Below are 25,052 nucleotides of genomic sequence, written 5' to 3' on the forward strand. Positions count from 1 at the left end.
TCCGTAATCGCCAGCGATGTAATTATCAAATACATCGCGATCACCAGTGGTATGAAACTAAGCTCCCGAGTCCATAACCCAAGAATCGACAGGGCTTTCCATGGATAATAGCAGAGCATCATGTACTGCATCAGTGACAGCATTGGCATTATTCTTCATTGATCTGCAGTTCTTTTTCAGGTGATCAGTCTCACCGNGTAAAGACGCTAGAAGAATAAGTGCCCTAATCTCATCATCAAATTTGATGTCCACCGATGTCAGCTGGGAGACAATCGTGTTGAATTCATTTATGTGTTTTGCCACCGAAGCACCTTCTCCCATCTTCAAGTTGAATAACTTCTTCATGAGATGTACTTTGTTGTTTGCCGATGGCTTCTCGTACATGTCTGATAGAATGGTCATCATCTCCTCTGTGGTTTTGGTCTCCGCCACGTTATGTGCCACGTTTTTTGTTAGGGTCAATCGTATGACACCTAAAACCTGTCGGTCAAGGAGCTCCCAATCATCATCCTCCATCTTTTCCGGTTTCTTTCCTGATAGAGGTTGATGCAGCTTCTTACTGTACAGATAATCTCTTATCTGTAACCGCCAGAACGAAAAATCTGTTCCGTCAAACTTGTTGATTCCTGGTCCCGATCCATCATCTCCGGCCATCACTTCTCTAGCCTTAGCAAAAAATATAAAAAATCTTTTCTGAAGTGGAAGATCAGACAAAGCTGCAACCACAGAGCATACTCAGAATTCTTAAGAATTTTCACAACAAGGCTCTGATACCAGTTGTTGGGGAATTACACCCCCGAAGCGATGCCAACCACGATGATAATATAGTACCCAAAACTTGCGGAATAAAATAACCTATAAGAACACAAAAATTTACGTGGTTCACCCAATATAGGCTACGTCCACGGAGCACTGCAACTTTTATAACATGAGACATATTACAACAAGTGTATACACCAATACATTCAATATTTCTCACACTCCCAACCCGAGTATACCGAGAAAATAATTTCTCTAACTCACACAAGAGAATTCCCGCACTCAAGAATAAAATACACTCTTTTTTTCTATATACTCTCTTTTTATCAAAGCTAAAAAGCTTTTGATTTTGGGATACAATAACTGAAGGAATTGAGCTCTATTTATAACTAATTCCCTACAGCAACTTTCTTAACAAAACCGACGTGGGATGAAGGTTTATATTATTTTATTTAATACGAGGGCCCCACCCTATTAAATAATCAAACCTAACAGAAACGGTAGAGGCAAATTTGAAGAGTGCCAGCTCGGCAGGGGCACGTGACAATCTTGTGTGCAATATCATTAGTTTAGTTTTCGTCGGTAACAATATCGACATGGCCAGGCGAGCAAGTTACCAATGTTTTTGAGATTCCTTTGGGGCGGGATGCCACACTATTGCAGCTAACAAATGACAACTTTGTTCCTTGTAGAATTGACGTTGGTGGACTTAGGTTCCATGAAACGAATTATTACTCTCAACTTAGTTGTATATGGCTTTTATGCTTTGAGGGAATCCTAAACTTATTTGCATGATGCATTGAAGCTTTCTCGAATGTGGAATCTTTTTCTGATTCACGTCCGACACGGAGTTTACACATTCACTCATTTGCTTTTTATGTCTCCAGATTTCTGAGAAATGGGACTATCCACCACTGCTTGATACTGAAAATGCATCCGATGAAATGATTAAGGTGCTTGCAGAACGTGGGTGGCAATTGATTCCTTTTTCCGACCAAGAAACTGAAGAAAGGAATAGAGCAGCAGGTTTACATGATGGCCATTCATCTATCTCCTGAACCAGCGACAGAGCTTTGTATGTGACACGTGCTCTTCCCTATGTTTTGAATCAAAAGCTTCATACTGCTTTGACATCCTGAATATTTCACTGTCCAAAAGATCCAGATATATCTTCATCAATATCGGGGACAACACCCCCTCTTGCGGAAGACCATGTCCTTTAGGAAAGCCCCAAACTCCATATTGAATACACTTTGCATCAAACATACTTCTGATATAGCGAATAGCCTAGGGTCTTCAATCTTTTCCTCCATGGATGATAGGAGTTAGAAAAGGATGCAATCATCAACTTCTTTTCTAATCGGCAGTGTGAACCATTAGTCGGACAAGGTATGCCTTTGCCGATATATTTCAAAGCAGACAAATGATACCTACCACTTCGAAAACCATGAGAAATCTGAGAGAAGTGAGGTCGATAAACGACTTCCAAAACTATTACGATGTCTTCTTGAACAACCCTTAATTTGAGTTTTGAGAAAACAAGTTCCAATATCTTTACCTCAGTCCCTCAGTTGAGATTAAGTATTGGCCTTGACATCAAAGTTTCCATGGACTATATCTTTTGGCAAGGACTCAAATGACAAGTTACCACTATCCACTATTAAATCCACATTCGAGGTCACCTTTATGCAATCATAAGCATCCTTGAGAGTATCTGGATCTGCAACCACTTCGGCTAGAAGGTCGTGAAATTTCCCGTTCTTGTACTGTTCTTTTACCTTCTTTATGCGCGTTTCAAGGAACCTCTTGACCTCTAATCGGGTTTTTGGTTTGGAATTTTGCTCAAGGACATTGTCAGATTCTTGATCCAAATAAGCCATACTAGCTACTAGCCAGATTCATTTTGGCATAAGAATATATTATACATGCTGTCGTCCCGTGCCACGCGATGCGTTCATACACATTAAATTTTTTATATTAAATAATATTTGTGTGAACTTCTAGATATTATATTAAAATATAAAAGTCACAAAATATTTTTATGATATGTTAGAGCTGATATAATCATTTTAAAATTAAAAAACATATATAAATATAAGGAATTATTGAATCTAAAATATCTGTTTATTTAAGTTTTTGCAGGAAAAAGCTCTTATGCCTATGTGTAATTAAATGTTTTACTATCCAAGAAAATATATATTATTCCATCTGAACAATTCATGGCTTGAGATGGGCTTAAGATTAGCCATTTTAATGGGCCATATTCTTATCTGGGCCCGAATGACTGATGCTACCACGGGTCAGGCCCAATTTATCATGTGATCGAATGGCTCCCACGTATATATGGGGCCCTGATAGATACAGCTCCCGCTGCGTCATCAACCTCAATCTCAATCTCTGGCCATTTTCCCATATTTTCCCACCATTTCTATTTCAGTCCAGAACTTCGTATTCTGTTTTTGCGAGCTGAAGTTGAATTCCAATACATTCCATGTCAATCAACGCGCACCACCAGAATCTTGTCTCTACCAGGTCATATCTTAATTTTTTGTTCGCATTTTTTTAGGATTAATCTGTACAATTTTTCCGTGTGTTGTTAAGGTTTCATACAGATTGGATCAGGTTGTGATTTCTGTCAGTTGGTTTCCCTTGGTTGATTTCTTGCTGTGGAGGTTACTTCTGTGTCGATTATATGAAGATTAAATTGTCTTGTGATGGAAATAATCTGTCTAGTGCTCAGAAATCCGGAGGCAGTGTCGTTGGTTCTTATCAAACTACTTGCTTTACTAACTATATACGTACTACTTGCTTTACTGATTATATAAGTTCCAGATGAAGTCCTTTGTCATTTGTGGTTGTGGCTCAGTCTTTTTGTTTGGCATTTGCAGCTGTTCAAATTCATGGTCTTCAGTCAAACCCATTAGAGCTTATTACTTCAATGGAAAAATCTCCGGATTGGATAACCTTATAATTTATCGTTGCTACTCGAGGAGGAAACATCAGAAAAGGATTTTACATGTGGAAAATAGCAAATTCAGTCCTAGCTGCAGGTTCCCAGATTTTAGAAAACATTCTAGTATCTTTCATAACATAAGAAGGATGGAATGTCTTCTGCCTTTTGCTTCTGCTGATGATGGCGTTACTGTGAATGGAAATTCCCAAGCGAGAACCAGCGATAATCTTGAGGAAATGAGATATAAACTGAATCAGTCCTTGCAGGATGAAGACTACAACACTGGCCTTGTTCAGTTATTACATGATTCTGCAAGGATATTTGAACTTGCTATCAAAGAGCAAAGCTCTTTATCAAAGACATCTTGGTTCTCACCTACTTGGCTTGGTGTAGACAAAAATGCTTGGGCCAAGGTTCTGTCTTATCAGGTTGGTGCAAAATGTAATTGAAACTTATTGAGTTGGTTTATGAAGCCTTCTTTTTCGTATGATTTATTTGTGTTTAGCATGGAATACTGAATACCGCATTTCAACTCTTTGACTGGTTTTGGAAAATCTTTAGTGTTTTCTTCATCGGAAGTTGTATTTTACTAGCATATTCACTGAAGTAGGACACTCTTTATCAAAATACGGTTTCATTTTATTAATGGTACGGTGACCTTGTCAAGTTGGTTAAATTAAGTTGACTGGGGGTGCAATTTAGGTACATTTACTGTTTGATTTGTTTCATCACCATCATAACATAAAAGGGTATACGATCTACCTCAAAAGGATAATAACCGACACTCATGTAAATTGGAAAGATATATTTTATATGATGGAAAAACACAACCATTATAGTTTTAGAGGACTATAAATCCAAATTCTAAGATATGGCTTGTTCCTTTTTGACAATTTTTGTCCTTTCTTCAACTGTCTTCTATAAACAGCATTGCTAACTGTATCGTCGCTTTTCTTGAGCTCATACCACTTCATTTACCTAGTGCTTTAATTCCGTATTAATGATAGTATTGACTTTTGGTATTCAATGGGTTCTGAATCAAATGAATATGTTGGACTAATCGTTGTTGAATCCTGGATTCAGACAATATAATTGGTTACTATCTAAAACATTCACATTATGAACTCTCAAGATGTGGTAGTAAATAGCAGTTAAATAATCCATTTTAAGTTTCTTTTAGCGTTCCTTTTTGAGCAAACTCATTATAATGTAACGAGGCTTAGAATTTACTGTTCTTTGTGTTTGCTCGTGTATCATACTTTTTTTAATGATTATATATGTCCACTTGAGAATCGTCCAAGTTTTGAAATTTATCCATTAAAATGTCTTTAGATGAATGAGTAGAATTACTCAAGTTTTCAAGATAAAATTGTGAATTCTCAGTTGCTGCACAATGAGAATTTAATTATTGCTTTTGGATCACTTTTCTGATGGTTACTATGGCAAAACTTATCGCCTGTTTCTCAAGATATATTGCATATATTAAAATCGAGAAATGAAAGGTTGTTTTGTTCATTAGATTATTTTGGGAGGGTAAATATATTTACGTGAAAGTAGAGTAGAATCTTCTTATTTTGCTCACTTGTACTATTTTCTGGCTTCATTATGACATACATTGTATGTCTATCGCATTTGGATTGTTTCTAACATTCTAAAGTTACATATATGACATCCATGTAGTGGTAATCACTTGTCCTCTGGCGGTTATCCAAAGCAAGTGTGAGAACTGGACCTTGCATTCATGCTTTAGAATTTTGTAGATGACGTGTTATTTATTTTGAAAAACTTTCATGTCCAGTTTTCATACTTTTAGTTGGGTTTTCTTTGTGAAACTCACATATATGTTTGACAAACGTGTCATTATTATGAACAAGGAGAACATCTGTTAAGGGGAATGTGATTTGTTATTCTTTTTTTGGCATTATTTTTTGTTTAGGTTGGCTAAAGATTTATAACTTTTTCAGGCGTCTGTGTATTCACTTCTGTGTGCAGCTAATGAGATTTCATCTCGAGGAGATGGTAGATACAGAGATATCAATGTATTTGTCCAAAGAAGGTATGGGTTCATTTTATCATAGAGACCATTGTCAGTGCTTTACCCGGATGATGATTTTTCAAAGACTTGTGGCTATTTATGAGCTTTTTAATTACTCATTTAAGTTGTCCTGGGCTAACACTGATTGACCTGGTAGTTTATTGTTTTGGTTCCCCGTTATGGTTTGTGTTAGGGACGGTTTACTGGGAAATAATTGAGCTCAGGAATGTTACCTACCTTGAGTGATTCGTGTACTTTCTACCTATGTTCGTGGTGGTGAATTTGAGGCTCACTGGAGAGAATATCTCTCGATCTCTTAGACGATTCAAGACTCGTTAAAGACAACTTTTCAATCTTTTTAACAATTATCTTTGAAAAAATTCTAGTTTTTTTATTATTCCAAATCCATTCCGTACATAGACAAGTTTTGGACTGAGGTGATCACTCGAAGTCCCAAGAATAAAGACTAGCTAACCTATAATTTGTCTCATGCTTTTGCATATGGGATAATGATGGATGTCCTTATTTGAAAAGTAGTAAACCAAAAAATTAAAGTAAACAAGCTAGAATCCAATCTGATGAAGTAACTAGGTTCTCTATCCATTATCCTTAAATTTCCTAGACGTGCTGTTAGTAGGCCGGATCTGTGTATAATGTCTCTGACCCCATTGGTGATCCTAACACTTATTTTAGGATTCCTTTTTTTTTTGTGATTTAGACAAATAATTTTGAATGGTCAATGATGAAAAAAAAATCATTTTGTTCCTTTTTTCAAGATATGTTTTCATGTTAATCTTATGGAAACAATCTGACTTGGTGCCAAAAAGAAAGAAACACCAAATTTAGAAAACTCTGGCATATTTATTATTTCTTCTACTGAGGTAAAAAAGAAAAAATAACGAGTTGATTCACTTTGACCACTTTTTATTGGTTTCAATTTCTTTTCCTTTTGCTGGGTTACTTTTTGGCTTGTGGAATTATTGATCTTGGGAGAAACTGTTATGTTGTCCTCCAATGTGCAGTGACTGCCAAGCATATGATATTTGACCTTAAAATTTTTTATGTTTCACATGGTAAAATGTTCTACATGTTTCTTATTTTGATTATATTGTTCTATAGATTCAAGTAAACAAATGTAGTGTCTGACATTCCTCGTGTTGTTAAATTGCTAAAGGGCCATGGAGGAGGTAAGAGGACGGAAAACGAGAAATAACGGAGTTAAGGAATAGTCTTTTACTTGATTTAGTAGATAATTACTCTTTGATGTTGCTCATTGAAACTGCATTTAAATAGCAGTTAAAACACCAACGCCGGAGTACAGTGTTCGGTCATATTACCTGATGTGGATCTTGAGTTTGCAAATGGTACTTTACTTGAATCTATCGACAACGGTAGATATCAAGGAACTCAACATTCCACTTCTTTGAGAATCTGCTCTTGAGAGATTGCCATTTTTAAAAGAGAATGATAAGGCAGTTGCTAAAATGCCAAAAATAGGATTGCTTTCCCTTAAAAACGGTATGATAGGAAGTGATTGACATGAGTTGTTATATAGTGTTGATTGGTAGCAAGTTGTTGATGAAAAACAGAGTGCAATACACGAGAAGGTTTACATGCCGTTATAAAAATTCTCTCTTATTTTTTTGTAATGCCTCTGCTTCCACTGTAAGTATTTGCTAGGAAACTGCTCAACTTTCTTATGCGACTCTCTATGTTTGTATGGATTTGTGCCAGAAAAAAGGTAAGACACCACTATTATCTTAGCTTGTGCCTTTGCAAGTGCAAAAGAATACATAGGCTTCTAGACTAATGTTAGTTTACTTCAACCGTACGTCTCCTCTTGGGCCTTTCTACAACTTCCGTAATGTTTATGGCCATGCAGCCTTCGATCAATCTAGACCATAAATCGATTATTTAATGAAAAAACTAGACAGAGGTGAATCTCTCTTATGTTTTCTTCTATAGTTCCGGTTCTTATTAATTTGCTTTTTTCCTTTTTTTTCCTTTCTTTGACATAACAGTGATCCCTTGTGTGTTGCAGTTGACCTTGTATATTGCAGAATATTAGTTGAATTTTTATTGCATGCTTGATGATAAATGTGATTTATTTTTGTTTTATTTTGTTCTATTTTTTTTCCTGCAATCCACCAGATTTCAAGCGAGTTAGTTCCCTGTCATTTTTATATGTTTATAAAGATAATCTAATGTTTATATTATGGTTATAATGTAGCTTATCTCGTCAATCCGCTCCTTTGGAGAATGTAATTAGAGAGAAGTTAGCCAAACAAGCTGGAGTGTTTGACCGATTTTGGTCAGAGCAAGTGCCAACTGCGGTGACCAGTTTTGTTGGTTATTTTGAAAAGGATAAGTGCTTTGCTGCTGTTACTTTAGTGTAAGTGTGTTTGTATCCAATGAAACCTATATGTATCTATATGAGAACAGTGAAAAGGGTTTATGAGTTTTTAACTGCTTTTCAGGTACAGGAAAGACTTATCCTCAAATTCAGGCAATTCAAGTGACATCTCCCTTCTCATGCTTGCACTTAGTTGCATTGCAGCAATTGCAAAACTTGGACCAACGAAGGTTTCGTGTGCTCAATTCTTTTCCGTTATTCCTGATATAACTGGTAGATTGATGGACATGTTGGTTGAATTTGTTCCTGTTGGCCAAGCTTATTATTCAATCAAGGAAATTGGCCTGCATAGAGAATTCCTTGTTCATTTTGGTCCCCGAGCTGCATCTTGTAGAATGAAAAATGATTTTGATGCTGAAGAGATCATATTTTGGGTGAGTCTAGTACAAAAGCAGCTGCAGCGAGCTATAGATCGGGAGAGAATTTGGTCCAGACTCACTACCTGTGAAAGTATTGAGGTCAGCCTATTCTATATTCCTTGTATTTCAATAATTTTTAAAGTATCTAAAGTTTATGTTTAAGAGTTTGATGCCACGCTTGAACAAAGTTTCTCTATCTGAACATGTAAGGTTCTTTGAACTATTTGGGAAATTATTTTTGGCTGCCTGCTCCTTGTAATGTGCAATTCTCAAAGTTTTTTTTTATTGCTGCAACTTTTTTCGGCCTTTCTATAGTATATACTAGGTGCAAATGAATCGAACCGAATCGCAAGATTTTAAATACGGTTCGAAAAATATTTGATTCGTAATCGAATTATTGAGTTCGATCTGAATTCGAACATGTTCAAACTATTTTTTAAGTTTAACTCAACCCCATTTTATTTTGTTTCGTATCTCACGAGTTTAAAATTTTGTTAATATAATATAATTATATAGTAAATAAAAATATCGAACTTTTCGAATATTTATTTTCAAGAAATTTCATGAATAGATTGCGAACATGTTTGAATCTTTCCGGTCAAACTTGATCTCGAGCCCAAAATTTTAAAATATTCGAACTTAAAAAATGAGCTCGAGGCCAAATTCGAGCCTTAAAATTCTCTTTTATTCGGCTCGATTTGGTTCGTTTACATCCCAATGTATAAATAGCGTGTGACTGGTTCCTAAAGCATCGAATATGGTTGAGAATTCAATAAGGCTTTTATAAAATTTTGGCTATCCCCGCCAGTTTTCAATTGAAATATGATTTCTGTGATGGAGCATCCAGCGATTTAGCAACACTCTGGAGATTAAGGCAGAAGATTGAGTCTCATAATTACTTTTGCTGGTTAGCGAGTAGCCTTGTGCCTGTTCTTAGAAAGGTTTTAAGGGAACTTTTTAAATTCCTTTTTTACTTTGAAAAATATGTTTCGTTGTTCCATTCTGGTATCCTGAACACATTTTTCTGTCGTATTTCAGGTTTTGGAGAGGGATTTGGCCGTATTTGGGTTCTTCATTGCGTTAGGAAGAAGCACACAGTCATTTCTATTTGCTAATGGTTTTGAAAACATGGATGAACCTATTGAAGGATTAATACGGTGTGCTGAAGCACTCCTTTTCACTTAAAATGTTGATTCATGATTTCACGTGTCTTTACCTTACCCTTCTCGAAACAGATATCTCATTGGTGGCAGTGTTTTATACTATCCTCAGTTGTCAGCAATAAGTTCTTATCAACTTTATGTGGAGGTTAGCATTCATAATAAATCAGAGGGATGATAAGTTGTATGATTCATACAACTTAAGAGGGTCTGTGTGACAGGTTGTGTGTGAAGAGCTGGACTGGCTTCCTTTTTATCCTGGTAGCAGTAGTACCTCCAAACCTACCTTCGGAAACAAACATAAAGACGGTCCACCAAATACCGAAGCTATTCCCGTTGTATTAGATGTATGCTCTCACTGGATCCAGAGCTTTATTAAGTACAGTAAATGGTTAGAGAATCCATCTAACGTTAAGGCAGCGAGATTTCTTTCCAAAGGGTATCCAATATTTTTTACTTTCCAATTCATTATATGGAATTTCCAATGCTTTGACAAATAATGTCATCTTTGTTCGTTATCTCAGGCACGAGAAGTTAAAAGCATGCATGAAAGAGCTGGGAATACAGAAGTAAGTTAAAGGAGGGAAAGAAATCCTGAGATACTCTTTCTCTCTCTCTCTCTCTAAATGTGTTGGCGCACTTGAAATAGAAGAAGTTCCGATGTTTGATTTTCTTACTAACTCTCCAAATACATTCTTGAAGCTTTGCTGTATAGTGGCAAAAACACGTGTCTACTTTAAATGGATTGATGAAAGAACCAATGTTCATATTGCTCNTGAGTGGATTAATAAGGATAGATTAATAGTCAAATATTTATCGTTAAAATTTTAAGATGTTTTAATAATCATTTTGACCCGGTTTAAGATCCAATTTTATGGATAACTATTTGATCAATAGTATTGGATCTTAAACCGGGTCAAAATGATTATTAAAACATCTTAAAATTTTAACGATAAATATTTGACTATTAATCTATCCTTATTAATCCACTCAACCAAACACACCCTTGATGTAAGATGTTGAGATTGCTCTCAGAAAACTGCTAAACATCTGGAGAAAGATATTTATTTGGAAAGACATTGTAAATGGCCATGCTTATACAGATGTCCCTCACAGCATCTATAGCTGGAGCAATAAATCGATTGGCTTGATTGCATCATTCTTTGAAGGACAAATAGATCATATGGATCTTTTTGGCTCAATTGAATATATACTTTGGTTGCCACTCAAAATAAAACACTTGGAAAATCATAATTGAAAATTTTGTTATTGTCTCTTACATATGATAGCCAACAATCCCATAGAAAGTTTTGATTGATTTTCGGAATTTATTCGGTTATTAATTAAACTGGCTCCAGTTCATGGCCAAGTTATTTTTCTCTCACTTTGAAAGGAGGCATGCTTAATGAATCAGTAGTTTGAAGGAAAATATTATTTTATTAAATTATTGGAATTTATATGCAGAATTGTTGAACGGGATCATTCAGGGGTTGATAAGGAGTCTGAATCGTTTGATAAGGTAGTTTGCAATTGTGCTGTCTACGCTCTTTAAAATTGTATTTTTACATTAATATGAACGGTGAAAATTAGAATTTTTGTTTCCTTGTGTTTTGAAGTAAATTCTTAACAATTAAAATTTTAATATGTTGTAAACATCTCAATATCCATCAGAATATCCGTTTGCACTAACAAGTGATGTTAGTGAAGGGGTTCACCATTGGAGTGGATTTTAACTTCTTTTGTTCGTAGTTGCTCATTGCACGACTTGAGCTTTTCTGAGTCCTTTTTCCGCTTGTTTTATAATTTGCATTGATTTGAATCACTTCGACATGTAGGAAACTGCTGCTTCTGATAGCTTTATGTTTTCATTGTTATTTACTTCACTGACGTGTATAGTTTGTTGATTTATGTGTTTGAACCATATTATTTCTACATTTTGGACTTGAACTACAAAAAGTAATTGCGATTATGCTCTGATGTTTTGGATTTTCTCCTAGGCATTGGAGAGCGTTGAAGGAGCTCTTTTACGGCTTGAAGAATTACTCCAGGAGTTGCATTTGTCAAGCTCTAGTTCTGGAAAGGAGCATTTGAAAGCTGCGTGTTCAGACCTTGAAAGGATTCGGAGACTGAAGAAAGAGGCTGAATTTCTTGAGGCATCTTTTAGAGCCAAGGCAGCTTCTCTTCAGCAGGTATCTGCTGAAATCCTCTATGGCTGTTGGCCCACCAAAAATTTATTGAAATATGGCTATAAATACTTCCTCTGTGCCATATGGTCTGTTTGCCCCAAGAATGGATTGCGCAGTTTGGTTCAGATGGTATATTTTTTGCTTATTCCAAGGATCTCGGTTTTGGAACGAAAGCTTTTGGATAGAGGCAAAGCCGAAAATTGGGATATTCCTTCTTTTGATTAAATGGCTGGTCTATGAATGATGATTGATATGACATTTCATGCATATTGAATTGTTAAGAATCGCAAATGCAATTTTTAGTATCATAAAGCTATCAACGTAGAAGAGTCAAGAAAATATTCAGTACCTCGTACTTTGAACTGATTTTCATATTAGTCAATTAATCGGGATATCTTCTTTGTTTGTGAGCTCTCTCAAAGTATTTAGCATTTCAGTTCGTGTAACTTAATCGTCCTTATCATATTGGACCAGTCTTTCAATTTTATTTGTAAATTTCCATTTCTTCTGTTTCGATCTACTAGAGTGATGATGTATGTAGCTCTGCAACTTCGACTGATGAGAAGAGACAATATTCCAGGGGAAAAGGGAATAATTCTAACGAAGAAATTGATAGGAACAGAAGGTTTGAGACTTCTCAGATAATCTTTCTTATTTTATCCCTTCTTTCAATTTTTTTTTGTATTTATGTAAACTTGCTGGATTTTGTGTTAGTATCTTTCTCTTTTTTCCTTGGCAGGTCATATGGATTATGGAATTTCTTTGATGGAAGCCCAACCAAATCCTCTGATCTGAACTCCTCATCTGCTGATGAAAGTGTGCGTCCGACATTGATTTTGCAACTAATCATATATGTGTATATATTCTGCATTTGATTTTATATGATCCCTAGATCTTTTTCAAAGTTGGTGACTAATTTGGAGCCTTTTATGATTGTTATTTGCCCTGCTAGGTGCTGCAGTTCACCATTTAACTATAGATTTTGTCGGCAGTGCATAGATTAGACTTCTGAACCTGTAGATTTTACTTGATCTTTCGTTGGACTTGGGCCCCAACAACTGGTTTAATACCAAATAATTTAATGCGCCCAAATAACATTCTTTTATTTTACAGACACTATGTCCATCATTTTATGTTCCAGGGCTAGGTTTAGCCTTGGTATCTTTGTGTGCAAATTGTTTATATTTTCATTTGATACGTAACTCCACTTTGCATGTACTGAGATCCAGAGCATACCCCAAACGAAATTCACATATTTTAAAAGCATATTCCTTTAAGAAGTATGAACTATAGTTTGACTACCACTGGCCTACTTATAGCTATAGAAAATATTAAATGACTCATGCTGCTGAATTAAAAGTAATCACTCGTCTCTGGAAAAACTGGTTTGTTAATGATGTCCCAACTTTCTTGTTTGGTCGCACTGCAGATTGATGAGTACTTTGAACAAAATACTGTAAGTAATGACATAGCGGACTCAGAATCCAAAGAAATTCAGCGCTTTGAACTATTACGAAGCGAATTGATGGAACTTGAGAAACGTGTTCAAGAGAGCACCAATCGATGCGTATATGAGGAGGTACACATTGATTTTCCTGCCAGGATAATTATTGAGCATGATAGGCTATTTCTAATGGTTATAATCTATGTTCCTAATATCAAAACTTGATGCTACATTATGTCTCTTTTATAACAATAGTGCTTGTTCTCTCCAACTTTTGGGGCAATCAATACTGAGAGTTAAAGTCTTCAATTTTAGTTGGTATTAAAAAATAATTAGTTGGGTTTGGCTTTCTTTGAAATAAGAGAGGGTATTTACTTTTTGATACCTTACAGTTGACTTATTTTATTTGTTATCGAAGCTGTGGTTTCGCCTTGTGATTGGTTGATCAGAGTTGGAGTAAGATCTGCTACTTTAGTGCCTACTTAACATAAAAATTAAAACAAAAACAAGAAAATACCTGGTTGTGTGAAAGATATGGCATATGCACTATGATCTTGACAGACTTCTGCTTGAAGCAGTCTGAAGTCTGAACGGCCTTCCAAAGTTGTCAAATACTAGGTAGACTGATCTTTATTACCTACTTCTACTTGATGAAAAGCATGTCATCTGTGTCCAAACCAAAAGTCCTTAGGTATGTTTTTCGATTGGTTCGATGTTTCTAGTTTATAGTTTTTTTTAAATGAAAATCACACAGATTCTCCCAAATGAAGGGCTGAGCCATTCAAGAAAGAGAAAAAAGTACCCTGTTCACAAACCGTGTTTTCTTAGTGCATCGTGTGTGTGGCAGATTATAAATGTTTGGTGATAAACTCTTTCTAATTGCCTACATTTTTTGGTCTTGAATTAGTGGCCTGAAGGCCCTATACCAAGCATCTGATATTATATGATCTGGTGTGAACTTCATCATTTATCCATCTCTTCCAGTGTGTTGTTAAGATGTTTTTTTATCAACAAGCATTTAGGTTCCTGGTTTAGTTGATGAGATTCATCAACTGCATTTATCCAGGAGGAAACACAGGTGAAAGATGGCACATTCAGACACAGTAATGATCCTAGAGCTGCTGGAGTGGATCAGGTTCAGAAGAAAGACAGTATCATTAATAAATCACTGGATAAACTGAAAGAAACAAGCATGGTAATTTTATCTTCTTCCTGTATATGTGACTGATAAACCTAACCATGCATTTGGTTTGCCTGATTTGCTTATTACAGGGTTCCTTATTTCTTTTCCTAAAAAAGTCCACAAACATACCCTCTTTACCTGCCTTTCTTGTTATAGTTGTCAGCTGAAATGGTATTCCTGGACTTCAAATCAAATGATGTATTATTGAAATTTCTCAATACTCGTGCTTTTGCCCCAGATTAGGAAACATAATATTGTACGTCACTGGTTTGACAAAACACATTAGGAGATGAATGTTGAGTGCATATGTTCTGCCCTATGCGTGCTGTTCTGGTATAAAAAATTTTAATGTTCACGAACAGGATGTTCTGCAAGGCACTCAGCTTCTAGCCGTTGATGTTGTTGCTGCCATGGACCTGCTTAGGCGGAGCCTGATAGGGGATGAACTAGCAGAAAAAGAAAAGCAGGCACTCCGAAGGACATTGACTGATTTGGCATCTGTTGTTCCAATTGGTTTTCTTATGCTCCTCCCGGTAAGCAAGGAAGACTTTTTGTTTAATGGTGCTCTGCCATGGATCATGCTTGTCTTGTTTTGGTCGAGTAAGGTTGGGGATTTATCTGTGTGAATCTACTTGGTCAATAATATCTACTGTATCGGTCTATTTTTGAATTGTTGTGTTTGTGCGTGGGAAAATGTTTGCAAACCGAAAGAATGAGGGGGCTTGGGCATTGGGAACATATGTTTGAGAAATAGAGCACTTTTGGGGAAGTGATGGAGATATTGGGTAGCAGTTATGGAAGAAGATTATTGTGAGCAAATATGAGATGTAATAAAATGGATGAGATGCGGGTTTAGCAAGAAATGTTACATTCAGAAGTCCATGGAAATTTATTTTTAGAACTTACCCGGCTTTTCATCAATTAATGAGGCAGTAGCTAAATGGGGGATATTATTAGATTTTGGGAGGATAAGTGGTGGGTAGACTATCTTTTAAAGACCTCTATCCATCTGTATTTCAGATTTCTACACTTCATAACAAGCTTATTATTCAGTTCATTAAAGAAGAGGAAGCTCGTTTTTCTTTATCATTGGTTTTGCACTTCAGAAGGGATCTGAACGACGAGGAAATGATTGAGTCGAGTTCTTTGTCAGGGTTTTTTTGGATAATGTTTGGTTGGATGTAGACGGTGTAGATATAAGGGTTTGAGATGGGATTCTTTAGGGTCTTTCTGATAAATCTTTTTATGAATCTTTCTTCCCGATCATTGACTTTCCTCCATTTCTTTTTCAATTTATTTTGAAAGTACTGGTCTCACGTAAGGTTCAAGTATTCTCGTGGACTATGCTCGGGGTAAATTGCCAATTTGATATGTGTTGCAAAAGAGATGGTCTTCATGTGCAATATGAGACTGAGGATCTTATGCTTATGCATTGTCTATTCACGACTAGTATTTGGTCCAAATCTCTGGAGGAGTTTGGTTTGGTGTGCGTTGCTCCAAGATCAGCACGTGTATTGTTTGTTTTAGATATTGGTTGCGATATTGGCAAGAGAGGCAGTGTTTTTTGGATTGTGACAGTCCATTGTATCTTTTGGTAATCTAGCTGAAGCGAATCGGCAGAAGATTCTTGTCCGTCCTTTTTAACTATTATATTTTATCATCCTCATATAATATTGTTTCTCATAAAAAAATTGCTCGAGTTAGTTAAATGTATGATTGACCATTCACGGGCACACAAAGGTTATTCCTTACCATTAAAAAATAAATATTTATTCTCATAGAAAATATAAGCATGGGTATTAAAGGGCTTGTATTTTCAAATAGAATAACTGAGAGCCTCTCTGCTACCTTACATAGATTTCTCTGTAGTAGGCCCTCTTGCTCAATCCCCATCTAATATTTGCGTATGGATATCTCTTCCCGGCAATGATTCTCTGCACATCCTATTATAATGATATTATGCACATGATTGGGATGGAAATTCTCCTGTTCCATGGAAAAAAGTGCTTGGCTAATTTTCATTGCTCTTGTTTTTGGGTTTTGAGCAGGATAAGCCTGTGTGATGACAAAGTTTCAGTAGTTTTACCCTTTTATAGGCTGCGTAAGGTAAGGGTAAAATCAATTGGAAAAGGGATTAAGGCAGTCACTTGCGTGATTGCAATATGTTCATCTCGGAACTTACCAAGTCAAAATAAAAATTACTTCATATTTGGTAAACGGTTTACATGGTCGTAGATACAAAGGTCTTTGCTTTCTTCTCCTGGAACTTGATTTCGGATGAGCTGGTGCTGATGCATATATACTACAGGTGACGGCAGTTGGTCATGCTGCCATGTTGGCTGCAATTCAAAGATACGCACCAGCATTGGTATGTATAATCGAATTCTCTGATAGTTTCTTTCAATTAGAGTGTAGAATCCCAACCTAAGAAAATATTTTATTTGGTCCCTGGCAGATACCTTCCACATACGGACATGACAGGCTGGACCTCTTGAGGAAGGTTGAGAAAGTGAAGGAACTGGAGGAGGAGGCAAGCCTCGACGAAACTTCCGAGGAATAACCAAATTCACCACGCCTTCCGTCCATACCACATCAGACCGGTCGTCTTTTTCATGTAATTGGCCTTGTTCTAAATCCCATCTTCATTAACTCAGCGTATAGAAGTTCATTCCATGTGTCCGGCACTCCAGGTAGGCACCAATGGCTGCAATCTTGTGGAGCATTTTCTGGTGTACCTGGTTCACGATTACTAGATGGGTGTCCATCTTTTCTTAATTCTGTTAAGTACGTGATGTTCAATAAACAGGCCTTTCTTTTTGCACTTTTCATTTGTTCGACTACCTCGTATGTAAATATATTGTTCAATGGCTCAGGTTCCAGCTTTGTGTAGTCTGTTTCTGGCTTTGTACTTGTGTTGCAATATCCACCTTGGTTCCATTCTCCGCCCCTGCAAAAATGACTTGTCATTTTCAAGTTCTCATAGTTTATTGCCAAGGTTGGTATCTGCACCTTAGATGTATGAAGGAAATGACCTTGTAAAATAAATAGAAATTTTTTGACAGTTTACCTGTAATGTACTGGTGAATAGCTGCGTAAGAACACATAACTCTTCTCTGGCTCTAAACTCTGCATCACCCATAACTTCAATGTGTTGAGGGATCTCCGAAAAGCTTCCATCACATCCATTGTCATGTTAACGTGCTCCCCTTCCTGGAAATAAAACCCCCTGATAGGAATAAAAAATAAATAAGAAACACCAAATGGAATACACATAGCCGTACATTTTGGAACAAGGATTTGGGGTTTACAAGTTTGGATGATTGTGCATCTTAGTCACTGGAAATAGGGCGTAAATTAATCGAGTTGACTTAAACATCATTCTAATTGTATTTGAATTTATCGAGCTCAACCGTTTATATAAGTTCTTGATAACTGAGAAATTCTAGCTCACGAGCTCAAGTTATGATGAGTTTTTTTTATTATCATTAAAACTCAGTAGTTAAGTTTGCACCAAAAGAGTAGAGTTCAAGCTGGCAACTCCAAGTTGACATGAAGCCAAGTTTAGAGGTTTGAGCGGGTTCAAAAATTTTGAGGTCAAGCTTAAATGTGAGAAAAATAGGTTGTATTTGATCAATTCGATTTGTTAGCACCCCTATTAGTCGCATGTGCAAAATCTTTGGTTTTGTATGTTACGTACGACTTTACTGTTTTATCTTGATTCCACCAATGACCAGCATTGAATATAAGAACATCAGCCCCGACCCATTTCTGAGAAAACCAGTGCAGTTTGTCGATGCGAATCACTCCCCGGACTTCTTTTGATGCATTCTTTGGTGCCCGGGCGATCATTACCAGGTAAGGCAATCTGTAGTATTGTACAGTGAGATTGTATTCTTGGAACTTGATTGAGAGAAATCCATCATGTTTTGTTATTGGACTCCCAGATTCTTCATATACTGTGGATATATTAGAAACTCCTTGTGTCAACATGCATATTAGAGACTCCCATTGGTTTCTGCCGATGGAGTCCCCGGCGAAAACTATCCGACTGTTTCGGAAGTCATTTGCATCGAATCTGCAGCATATGTTTGATTGAAAATTTTGAAATAATGGGGACAAATGCATCAGGTTAACTTCAACACACGAGGGAGTAAATCAAAATACAAGAAATGCAAATTTTTTTCTTTCAAAATTGTATTTCATTATCCTATAAAAAATCTTTCATTTAAATTAAACTGTTTGTCACACTCTAAAGAAATGTTTTTATTATGTTCCAAGTTGGTGCACGTGCTATATTAACTTAAAACACATTCAACAACTATTTTAAAAACCTAATTAACCCATAATCCTATGACAAGATATGATATTTTAAAAATTAGGTCAATGCATTAATATGAAATAAAATATATCCAAAGTACTATTCAAGTAAAAGAATATGTCAAAAGGTAAATAGTGAATTTATAGAAATGAAATGCGTAAAGTTTGAAACATATCTTCTATTGTGAGAAGAGAACAGCAGAACAAAATTTAGTTTTAGGTAAGTTTTAAGAGCTTTCACAATAAGGTGAACTAGTGATCAAATATAAAGCTTTTGTTCATTAAAGAAATAAATATAATTTATTGAAAAAGATGTACAAAATTTAAATTTTTTTTTTCAGCTAAGATCTACCCCGAGTAGCTAGCCATAGTTTCGGTCACTCTTAACAATCCTCGTACGTATCTTCTTTTCTATAATCATTGTTTTTTTTTTCTTTCTATTTTTGAACAATTATATCTTGTCTTTAGTAGTTTGATTTCATGACACCGATTAGTTTTTACGGAATTACCTTATCAATTTAGATAACTATCTTTTTCATATAATTTACTCATAATTATAAGTCTATAATATTTAATCCGTTTTAAAAATTCAAATATGAACATTATCTCTACAAATTATATATTTAATATAATTGAATTATTGTTATTCAGATAATAATTAACAATCATAACAAAATTTTGTTAATTAACTCGATCTGTTAATAATCATGATCATGATTCATATTTATACTATATATAAAGGTTGAGGTCCTTAGTAGTCCAATTTTGTGATATCAATTAACTTTTTCAAAAATACCTCGTCCATTTAAATAAGTAATATTTTTCATATAATTTACTCATAACTACAATATTTATTCATCTTTAAAAATTCACAATTTCACATATTATCTCTACAAATTACATATTTAATTTATCGCATTATCGTTATCCAAATAATAATAAAAATATAACAAAATTTTATTAATTAACTCGATCTATTGATGATTATGATCATGATTTATATATGTAATAGTTATTATTTTACACATACATCGCGTGTGCGTCGTTAACTAGTATCATGTTATCGTTGCATCGTAGGAATTATGACGAAGCTAAATCAAAATCTTTGATCCAATAGTTTCACATATTTGTTAAACTCATAACCAAGAAATCATTGTCAAGCATTATCAATCCAGCCCTTATAGAAAAAATCAAGAAAGCCCTATATATATTCATTTCTTCATATACATATGCATATATACACACACAACACATATATGCATACCTTGGAAGATTACAATTTTGGGGTTGCCATCTCCATTTCTGGTAATCCAAATCCTTTCTCCCACTCCTTTGGCATCTGAATCCAGGATCTAAGAAAGGGCAATCTTCATTATATCCTTTCTGGGGCTGAGTTTCATCCCAAACCCACTTCCCATAAGAATAATCACAAGTTTTTCCAGGTATTATTTGGGATAAGAAATCAACGTTGAAAAGATACCTTGGCTGCAACGGGATTAGGATTTTGTAGCAGACAATGGGAGCGAGGATCAAGAATACAAATAATATTGGTTGACTTAGATCTTTCTTGAACATTGGATGGGATAAAAAGCCTAGGCTTTGTTGCATGGAGGATGGAGAAGAAAGAAAGGATACATGTCGGGTTGAAGATTTCTTTGAAGGATCTATTTTGTTGGAGGGGGAGTGGGGAATTTATGGTTGTCAAAATTTAGATAAATATCTCACAATATTTTTAAATCGCGTAATTACGGAATATTACATGTTCAAGGTGTTAATTTGATGGCTTTCTTTAAAGGATATATATATAGAAGATTAAAAAAAATACATATTCTTAAACACGGAAAACTACTCGACAACTAAGTAAAATTAATGTAAATATTGAAGATGGTAAAAACCATCAAATTAACGCCTTGAACATATAATATTCTATATATATAAATTAAGTATTTTTTTTCCCAAATTTTTCATTGAATTCGTCGAGATACAAGTGTAATAATCTCCAAAAAAAAATTTTATTCTCAAAATATATAAATTTTTTATAATTATAGAATCCGCAACCATTACTTTATTATATTATCATATTTTTCTACTTGTATAGTGGTTAAAATAGAAGGTTTGAAAATGTGAGTTTTTGGGTTTTAATTGACTTGTTCAATCTATTAAATATACAAATTACGTAAGTTTGATTTACATTGGACCCAACAATCACGACACAATAATTGTACTTTTTACAATAAATGAGAATCAAGCATATGACATTTGTTCTAATATCAATTATACGACTGATCGTTTGTCGTTTTACCAAAAATTACAGCTAGTGTTAACGTTGCAACTCAATCTTTTAAACCACACATCAATCCATGACATGTAATTGTAGGACAAAGCGCTTGTAGTTTTACCAAAAATTATAGCCGGTGGCAACGTTGCAATTCAAATCTTTTAAACCACACAACAGTTCAAACGTTACGTTTCGATTGTTAATCCAACAGAAATAATTATTACACCTAACGCTTCTTATTTTTTATGTATTTGTTTGGAAAAAATTAAGGGCTAGTTTGCGTATAAAATTCACAAGTTATAAAAAAAACATTTTACTAATCTCGGTTTTCTAACTGTATTTTTGGAAGGAAAAAAAAAATCACTTTGAAAAACTTATTTCCTTAATATATATTTTGTGAGGAGAAGTTAAAACGGGAATTCATAAATCACAATTTCCGATTACTGAAAATAGTTTTTTGAGATTTTTTTTAAAAAAAATTCCATGTTTTTTTAAAGGAAAAATATTTTTAGTCAGACAGCTTCTGTATCCAAATTCGATATATCCCAAAGTTTTCTATGCAAGCGAAGTAACTAGGAAAAACAAGTCAACCAGAAGGCGACAAGTCATGCCAGAAGAGATCAAGAATCAAATTAAAGGTGTAAAAATTCGACCAGTGTGCGACCAGTCGAAGCTCGACAAGCTTGATCGATGAGAGTAGACGAACTTAACTCATTAAGCAGTCGGGAAGTGAAATACATTATACAAGGGTCATAGTGTTCGAAGTAGATGTGGGTGAAGTACTTTTTCCTTTCCTCGAATCATACCTGGGTTCGTATCTGCTTACTAGTGTACTGGGAGCAAACTTTTATATTTACATTTTTCATGTACACTAGCAAGTAGCACGTGCGTTGCACGTGATGAATAAACGTTGTAACGAGTAAGTGAACATAAAACACTTATATTGAATGAAATCGAAAGAACCATTTTCTATTGAAAATTCATAATATAAAAAAGCATTATCAAATTTTTTCTTATTTAATTTTCAGTTTTGGGTCATCAATGTGTGACTGTTTTGTCTAAGTTTTCTCATCATTTTAATGAAATCATCTATTTTTTCATTATCTTGAATTTTTATGGTTTCTCCTTTGAATCATGATGAATTTTGTTTTTTTTTTTGTGGTTTTGTCATTTCCTTAGTGTTTGTTGTCTTCTTATCTTCATGTTGTACTTGTTTTGCCATTTTCTTTGCTTTCGTTCTTTTCTTATCTTCATTTTGTATTTCATTGATGTTTCAGTTCTTTGTTTTCTTATCAATATTTCTCTTGAGTTGTGTTTTCTCAAATCCATCTACAATTATTGTTGTTATTCTTTCATATAAGCAACTTTTGTTACACTTTCAATTTGAAGTAATTTCCATATATTTCATTAATATTAGTTATTTTTCTCTTAAGCTACCCCAATTATTATCTTCGTTAGACTAATTATGTGATATATAATTAAATATATAATAGTTGTTTATTAATTACACGTTACAAAATTTATGATAATTGAATATGTTTTGATCTGTTCATGAATATTTGAATATAGTGAAATCTTTATAATAATCTATTTAGCACTGGAAATATTTATATGTGTTAAATTAAAGCACTTGGTGTAATCATGAAGATGAAAAACGATTTTATCTGTTAAATTTCGTTGTTGTTAATTTTTAAAATAATAATACTATTAAATTTGTAATGCCTGAGATTTAATTACTGTAATCAGAAGTGGATTAATTATCAATATTGAGACTGTAGGAGCTCAAGTGGAGAAGTCGGGCGTCGGTGCAATACAAGCCAAGATGTTGGACAGAACATCTGGCGCCCGAGTGGTATAAGATGACCGCCCGAGCGCCAATGCATCACAAAAGAAGAATTCAGACAGAACGTCTGGCGCCCGAGCGGCTGAAAGTTACCGCCCGAGCGCCAGAGTAGTACAAGTTGAACACTCGGGCAGAAGGTTCCGCGCCCGAGCGGTAAATTATGGTCGCCCGAGCGCCAGTGTTGAACAACTTGATTTTCAGGCAGAGTGGTCCGCGCCCGAGCGGTGATTCATAATCGCTCGAGCGCCACTTAAGTTTGGTGAAAGTGTGCCACGTTTCAATTTCATGCAACATGATATATATAAATGAAATTCCTTCAGTTTAGTCAAAAACAAGAAACGAGAAAAGGTTGAGGAAAGTGAGGAAATAATTCTTACGCCTTTTAGTTTAGAAATTTGAAGTTTTTGAAAGATCCGCCCGTCCGATTTTCAATCCGACTTCAGTACTGAGTTTCTATTGATGAGAGCTTCAACTGGACGTAAGTCTTGTTACGTTTGGATATGATTTGAAATTATGATATTGTCAAAATCGAATATGAATCATATATGGTGTTTATGATACAGTAGACCTCGTATAATTGAAGTCAGATCGAAGAACATATTGTATATGTAATTGTTATGATTTTCGGAGTTGATTTGATTGAGATTCGATATCAAATTGGTATTATCGTTGAGATTATGAGTTGTACCGTTATTGATTTTGAGTTCTGATATTATATCTGTGATGTTGAGATTGACGGAGTTATCTAGAATGTATTGTTATACCGTCGACATCAGTATATTGATATTGATCAGATTCAGTATTGATTGAGATGGTATTGTTGTATTGTTGACATTGATCATATTATGTTTTGATTTGAGTATTGATCAGAACAGATTTTGAATTGAGTTATATATTGATATTGTGCCTGTTCGATATTGTCATTGCCAAATTGGGTATGGACAGAGTTGAATTCGAGACTTTGACTGCGTCAAACGGAGAAGATAAAGGTATAAATTCATGTTGAGTTGGGATTGCACAACTCAAGTGAGGTTTGACTCGAGTTTCCCTAAATCACATACTTTATTTTATTGCATTGATATTTTCAATTAATGAATGAATTGATATGCTTGTTTTATTGATTTATAGATAGCAGATATTAAATGATTGGTCTTGTGACAGAAGGGCCGGATAGTGAGGAATCGTCATTGGCCCATTGCACTTTGTCACAGGATAATGTATGGCGGAAGTGCTATAGTCTTTGACGGATAGGTCAGGACATCGGACGTTTGGTCATATCGAAGTGGATAGAATTGGAGTTGCTTCTATTACTGATGTTCGATATGGAAAGGGCCAAATTCCGTGAATAAGAACGTACCACCACCCCGATCGGGAGTGTAGGTGGGTGTATGTTCTTATTCAGATCGGGATCCCTAGATCAGGACTGAGTCAAGTCTGAGTCTGAGAATCATGGAGAGTGATTCATTGCTTGATATTAAATTATGTTCCTGATTATGGTACATCTTTAGAATATGATTTATTATTGATATTGATTCATGTTTCGGATTTTGATATATGCGATGAATATTTGATTCATGTTTCTGATTTTGATACATGTTATGAATGCCTGTTATATGCTTTTATATTGTCTGTATGATTGCATGTATACATGGTTTATAATGGGAATGTAATTCTCACCGGAGTTATTCGGCTGTTGTCTTGTTTGTATGTGTGCATGACAACAGGTGGGACAGGATCGGGATCAAGAAGAGAACGAGTCAGGACTAGTTAGCGTGGAGATCCGGGCTCAGAAGTATATTAGGATTCAGCACTGATATGTCGTTGAACCTAGTAAATGTATTTAGTACATGACTTGTACTTTTAGATTGATATGCACATTACGTTTCCGCATTGCATTTAAAAAAATTTTTATGTCTCACATTACTTAATTGTGTATTTGATATTAATAACGATTAAGGAAATGAATTAGCGTCCGGGTCCCCACAAAATTGATTTTTTAAAGTGAGTGGTTAAATTATTTCAAAAAATAATCATATAAACAATTGTTTGGAATGTTGTTTTTCCTTAAATTGATTTGCAAAACTTATATGATGTAATGATTATAATATATAATATAATATAT

At 35.0% G+C, this 25,052-nt stretch overlaps 2 protein-coding genes and 1 long non-coding RNA gene across 4 annotated transcripts; 2 read left to right on the forward strand and 1 right to left on the reverse strand.

Annotated features, from left to right (window-relative positions):
* Window positions 1-3,118: 3,118 nt before the first annotated feature.
* LOC140985735 (uncharacterized) lies at window positions 3,119-17,381 on the forward strand. Of its 2 annotated transcripts, XR_012176832.1 has the most exons (19): window positions 3,119-3,291; window positions 3,648-4,140; window positions 5,677-5,768; window positions 7,978-8,139; window positions 8,225-8,618; window positions 9,558-9,676; window positions 9,755-9,827; window positions 9,901-10,118; window positions 10,204-10,248; window positions 11,144-11,198; window positions 11,677-11,868; window positions 12,390-12,490; window positions 12,605-12,683; window positions 13,295-13,444; window positions 14,376-14,504; window positions 14,855-15,025; window positions 16,801-16,860; window positions 16,948-17,106; window positions 17,183-17,381. XR_012176832.1 is itself a non-coding variant. In XM_073453635.1 (18 exons), exons 1-18 carry the CDS (start codon window positions 3,251-3,253, stop codon window positions 17,050-17,052), a joined length of 2,679 nt encoding a protein of 892 aa, XP_073309736.1. In that variant the 5' UTR covers window positions 3,119-3,250; the 3' UTR covers window positions 17,053-17,381. The 2 variants fall into 2 exon arrangements, 1 of the variants encoding a protein (XP_073309736.1); XM_073453635.1 differs by having other exon boundaries at window positions 16,948-17,381.
* LOC140985750 (uncharacterized) lies at window positions 15,033-16,672 on the forward strand. The gene is made up of 2 exons (XR_012176837.1): window positions 15,033-15,177; window positions 15,999-16,672. It is a non-coding gene; the product is annotated as an uncharacterized lncRNA (long non-coding RNA).
* On the reverse strand, window positions 17,035-20,433 carry LOC140985743 (protein trichome birefringence-like 8). Its single transcript, XM_073453652.1, has 4 exons — window positions 20,074-20,433; window positions 18,190-18,567; window positions 17,560-17,718; window positions 17,035-17,439 (listed from the first exon to the last, which is right to left on the reverse strand). The coding sequence occupies exons 1-4, from the start codon at window positions 20,415-20,417 to the stop codon at window positions 17,103-17,105; spliced, it is 1,218 nt and encodes a 405-aa protein (XP_073309753.1). The 5' UTR covers window positions 20,418-20,433; the 3' UTR covers window positions 17,035-17,102.
* Window positions 20,434-25,052: the final 4,619 nt, after the last annotated feature.

Source organism: Primulina huaijiensis, chromosome 1 (assembly GCF_012295235.1).
Source record: "Primulina huaijiensis isolate GDHJ02 chromosome 1, ASM1229523v2, whole genome shotgun sequence".
Taxonomy (NCBI): Eukaryota; Viridiplantae; Streptophyta; class Magnoliopsida; order Lamiales; family Gesneriaceae; genus Primulina; species Primulina huaijiensis.

Excerpts from the sequence above, each read along its gene's own strand:
- LOC140985743 (XM_073453652.1), bottom strand. The coding sequence starts at position 20,417 with ATGCAACAAAGCCTAGGCTTTTTATCCCATCCAATGTTCAAGAAAGAT. Across the intron at positions 18,568-20,073 it reads CAAAATTGTAATCTTCCAAG|ATTCGATGCAAATGACTTCC; the intron begins GTATGCATATAT and ends CATATGCTGCAG. Across the intron at positions 17,719-18,189 it reads CAAGATAAAACAGTAAAGTC|GGGGTTTTATTTCCAGGAAG; the intron begins GTACGTAACATA and ends TATTCCTATCAG.
- LOC140985735 (XM_073453635.1), top strand. The coding sequence starts at position 3,251 with ATGTCAATCAACGCGCACCACCAGAATCTTGTCTCTACCAG. Across the intron at positions 9,828-9,900 it reads CTTATCAACTTTATGTGGAG|GTTGTGTGTGAAGAGCTGGA; the intron begins GTTAGCATTCAT and ends TCTGTGTGACAG. Across the intron at positions 15,026-16,800 it reads GTTTTCTTATGCTCCTCCCG|GTGACGGCAGTTGGTCATGC; the intron begins GTAAGCAAGGAA and ends TATATACTACAG.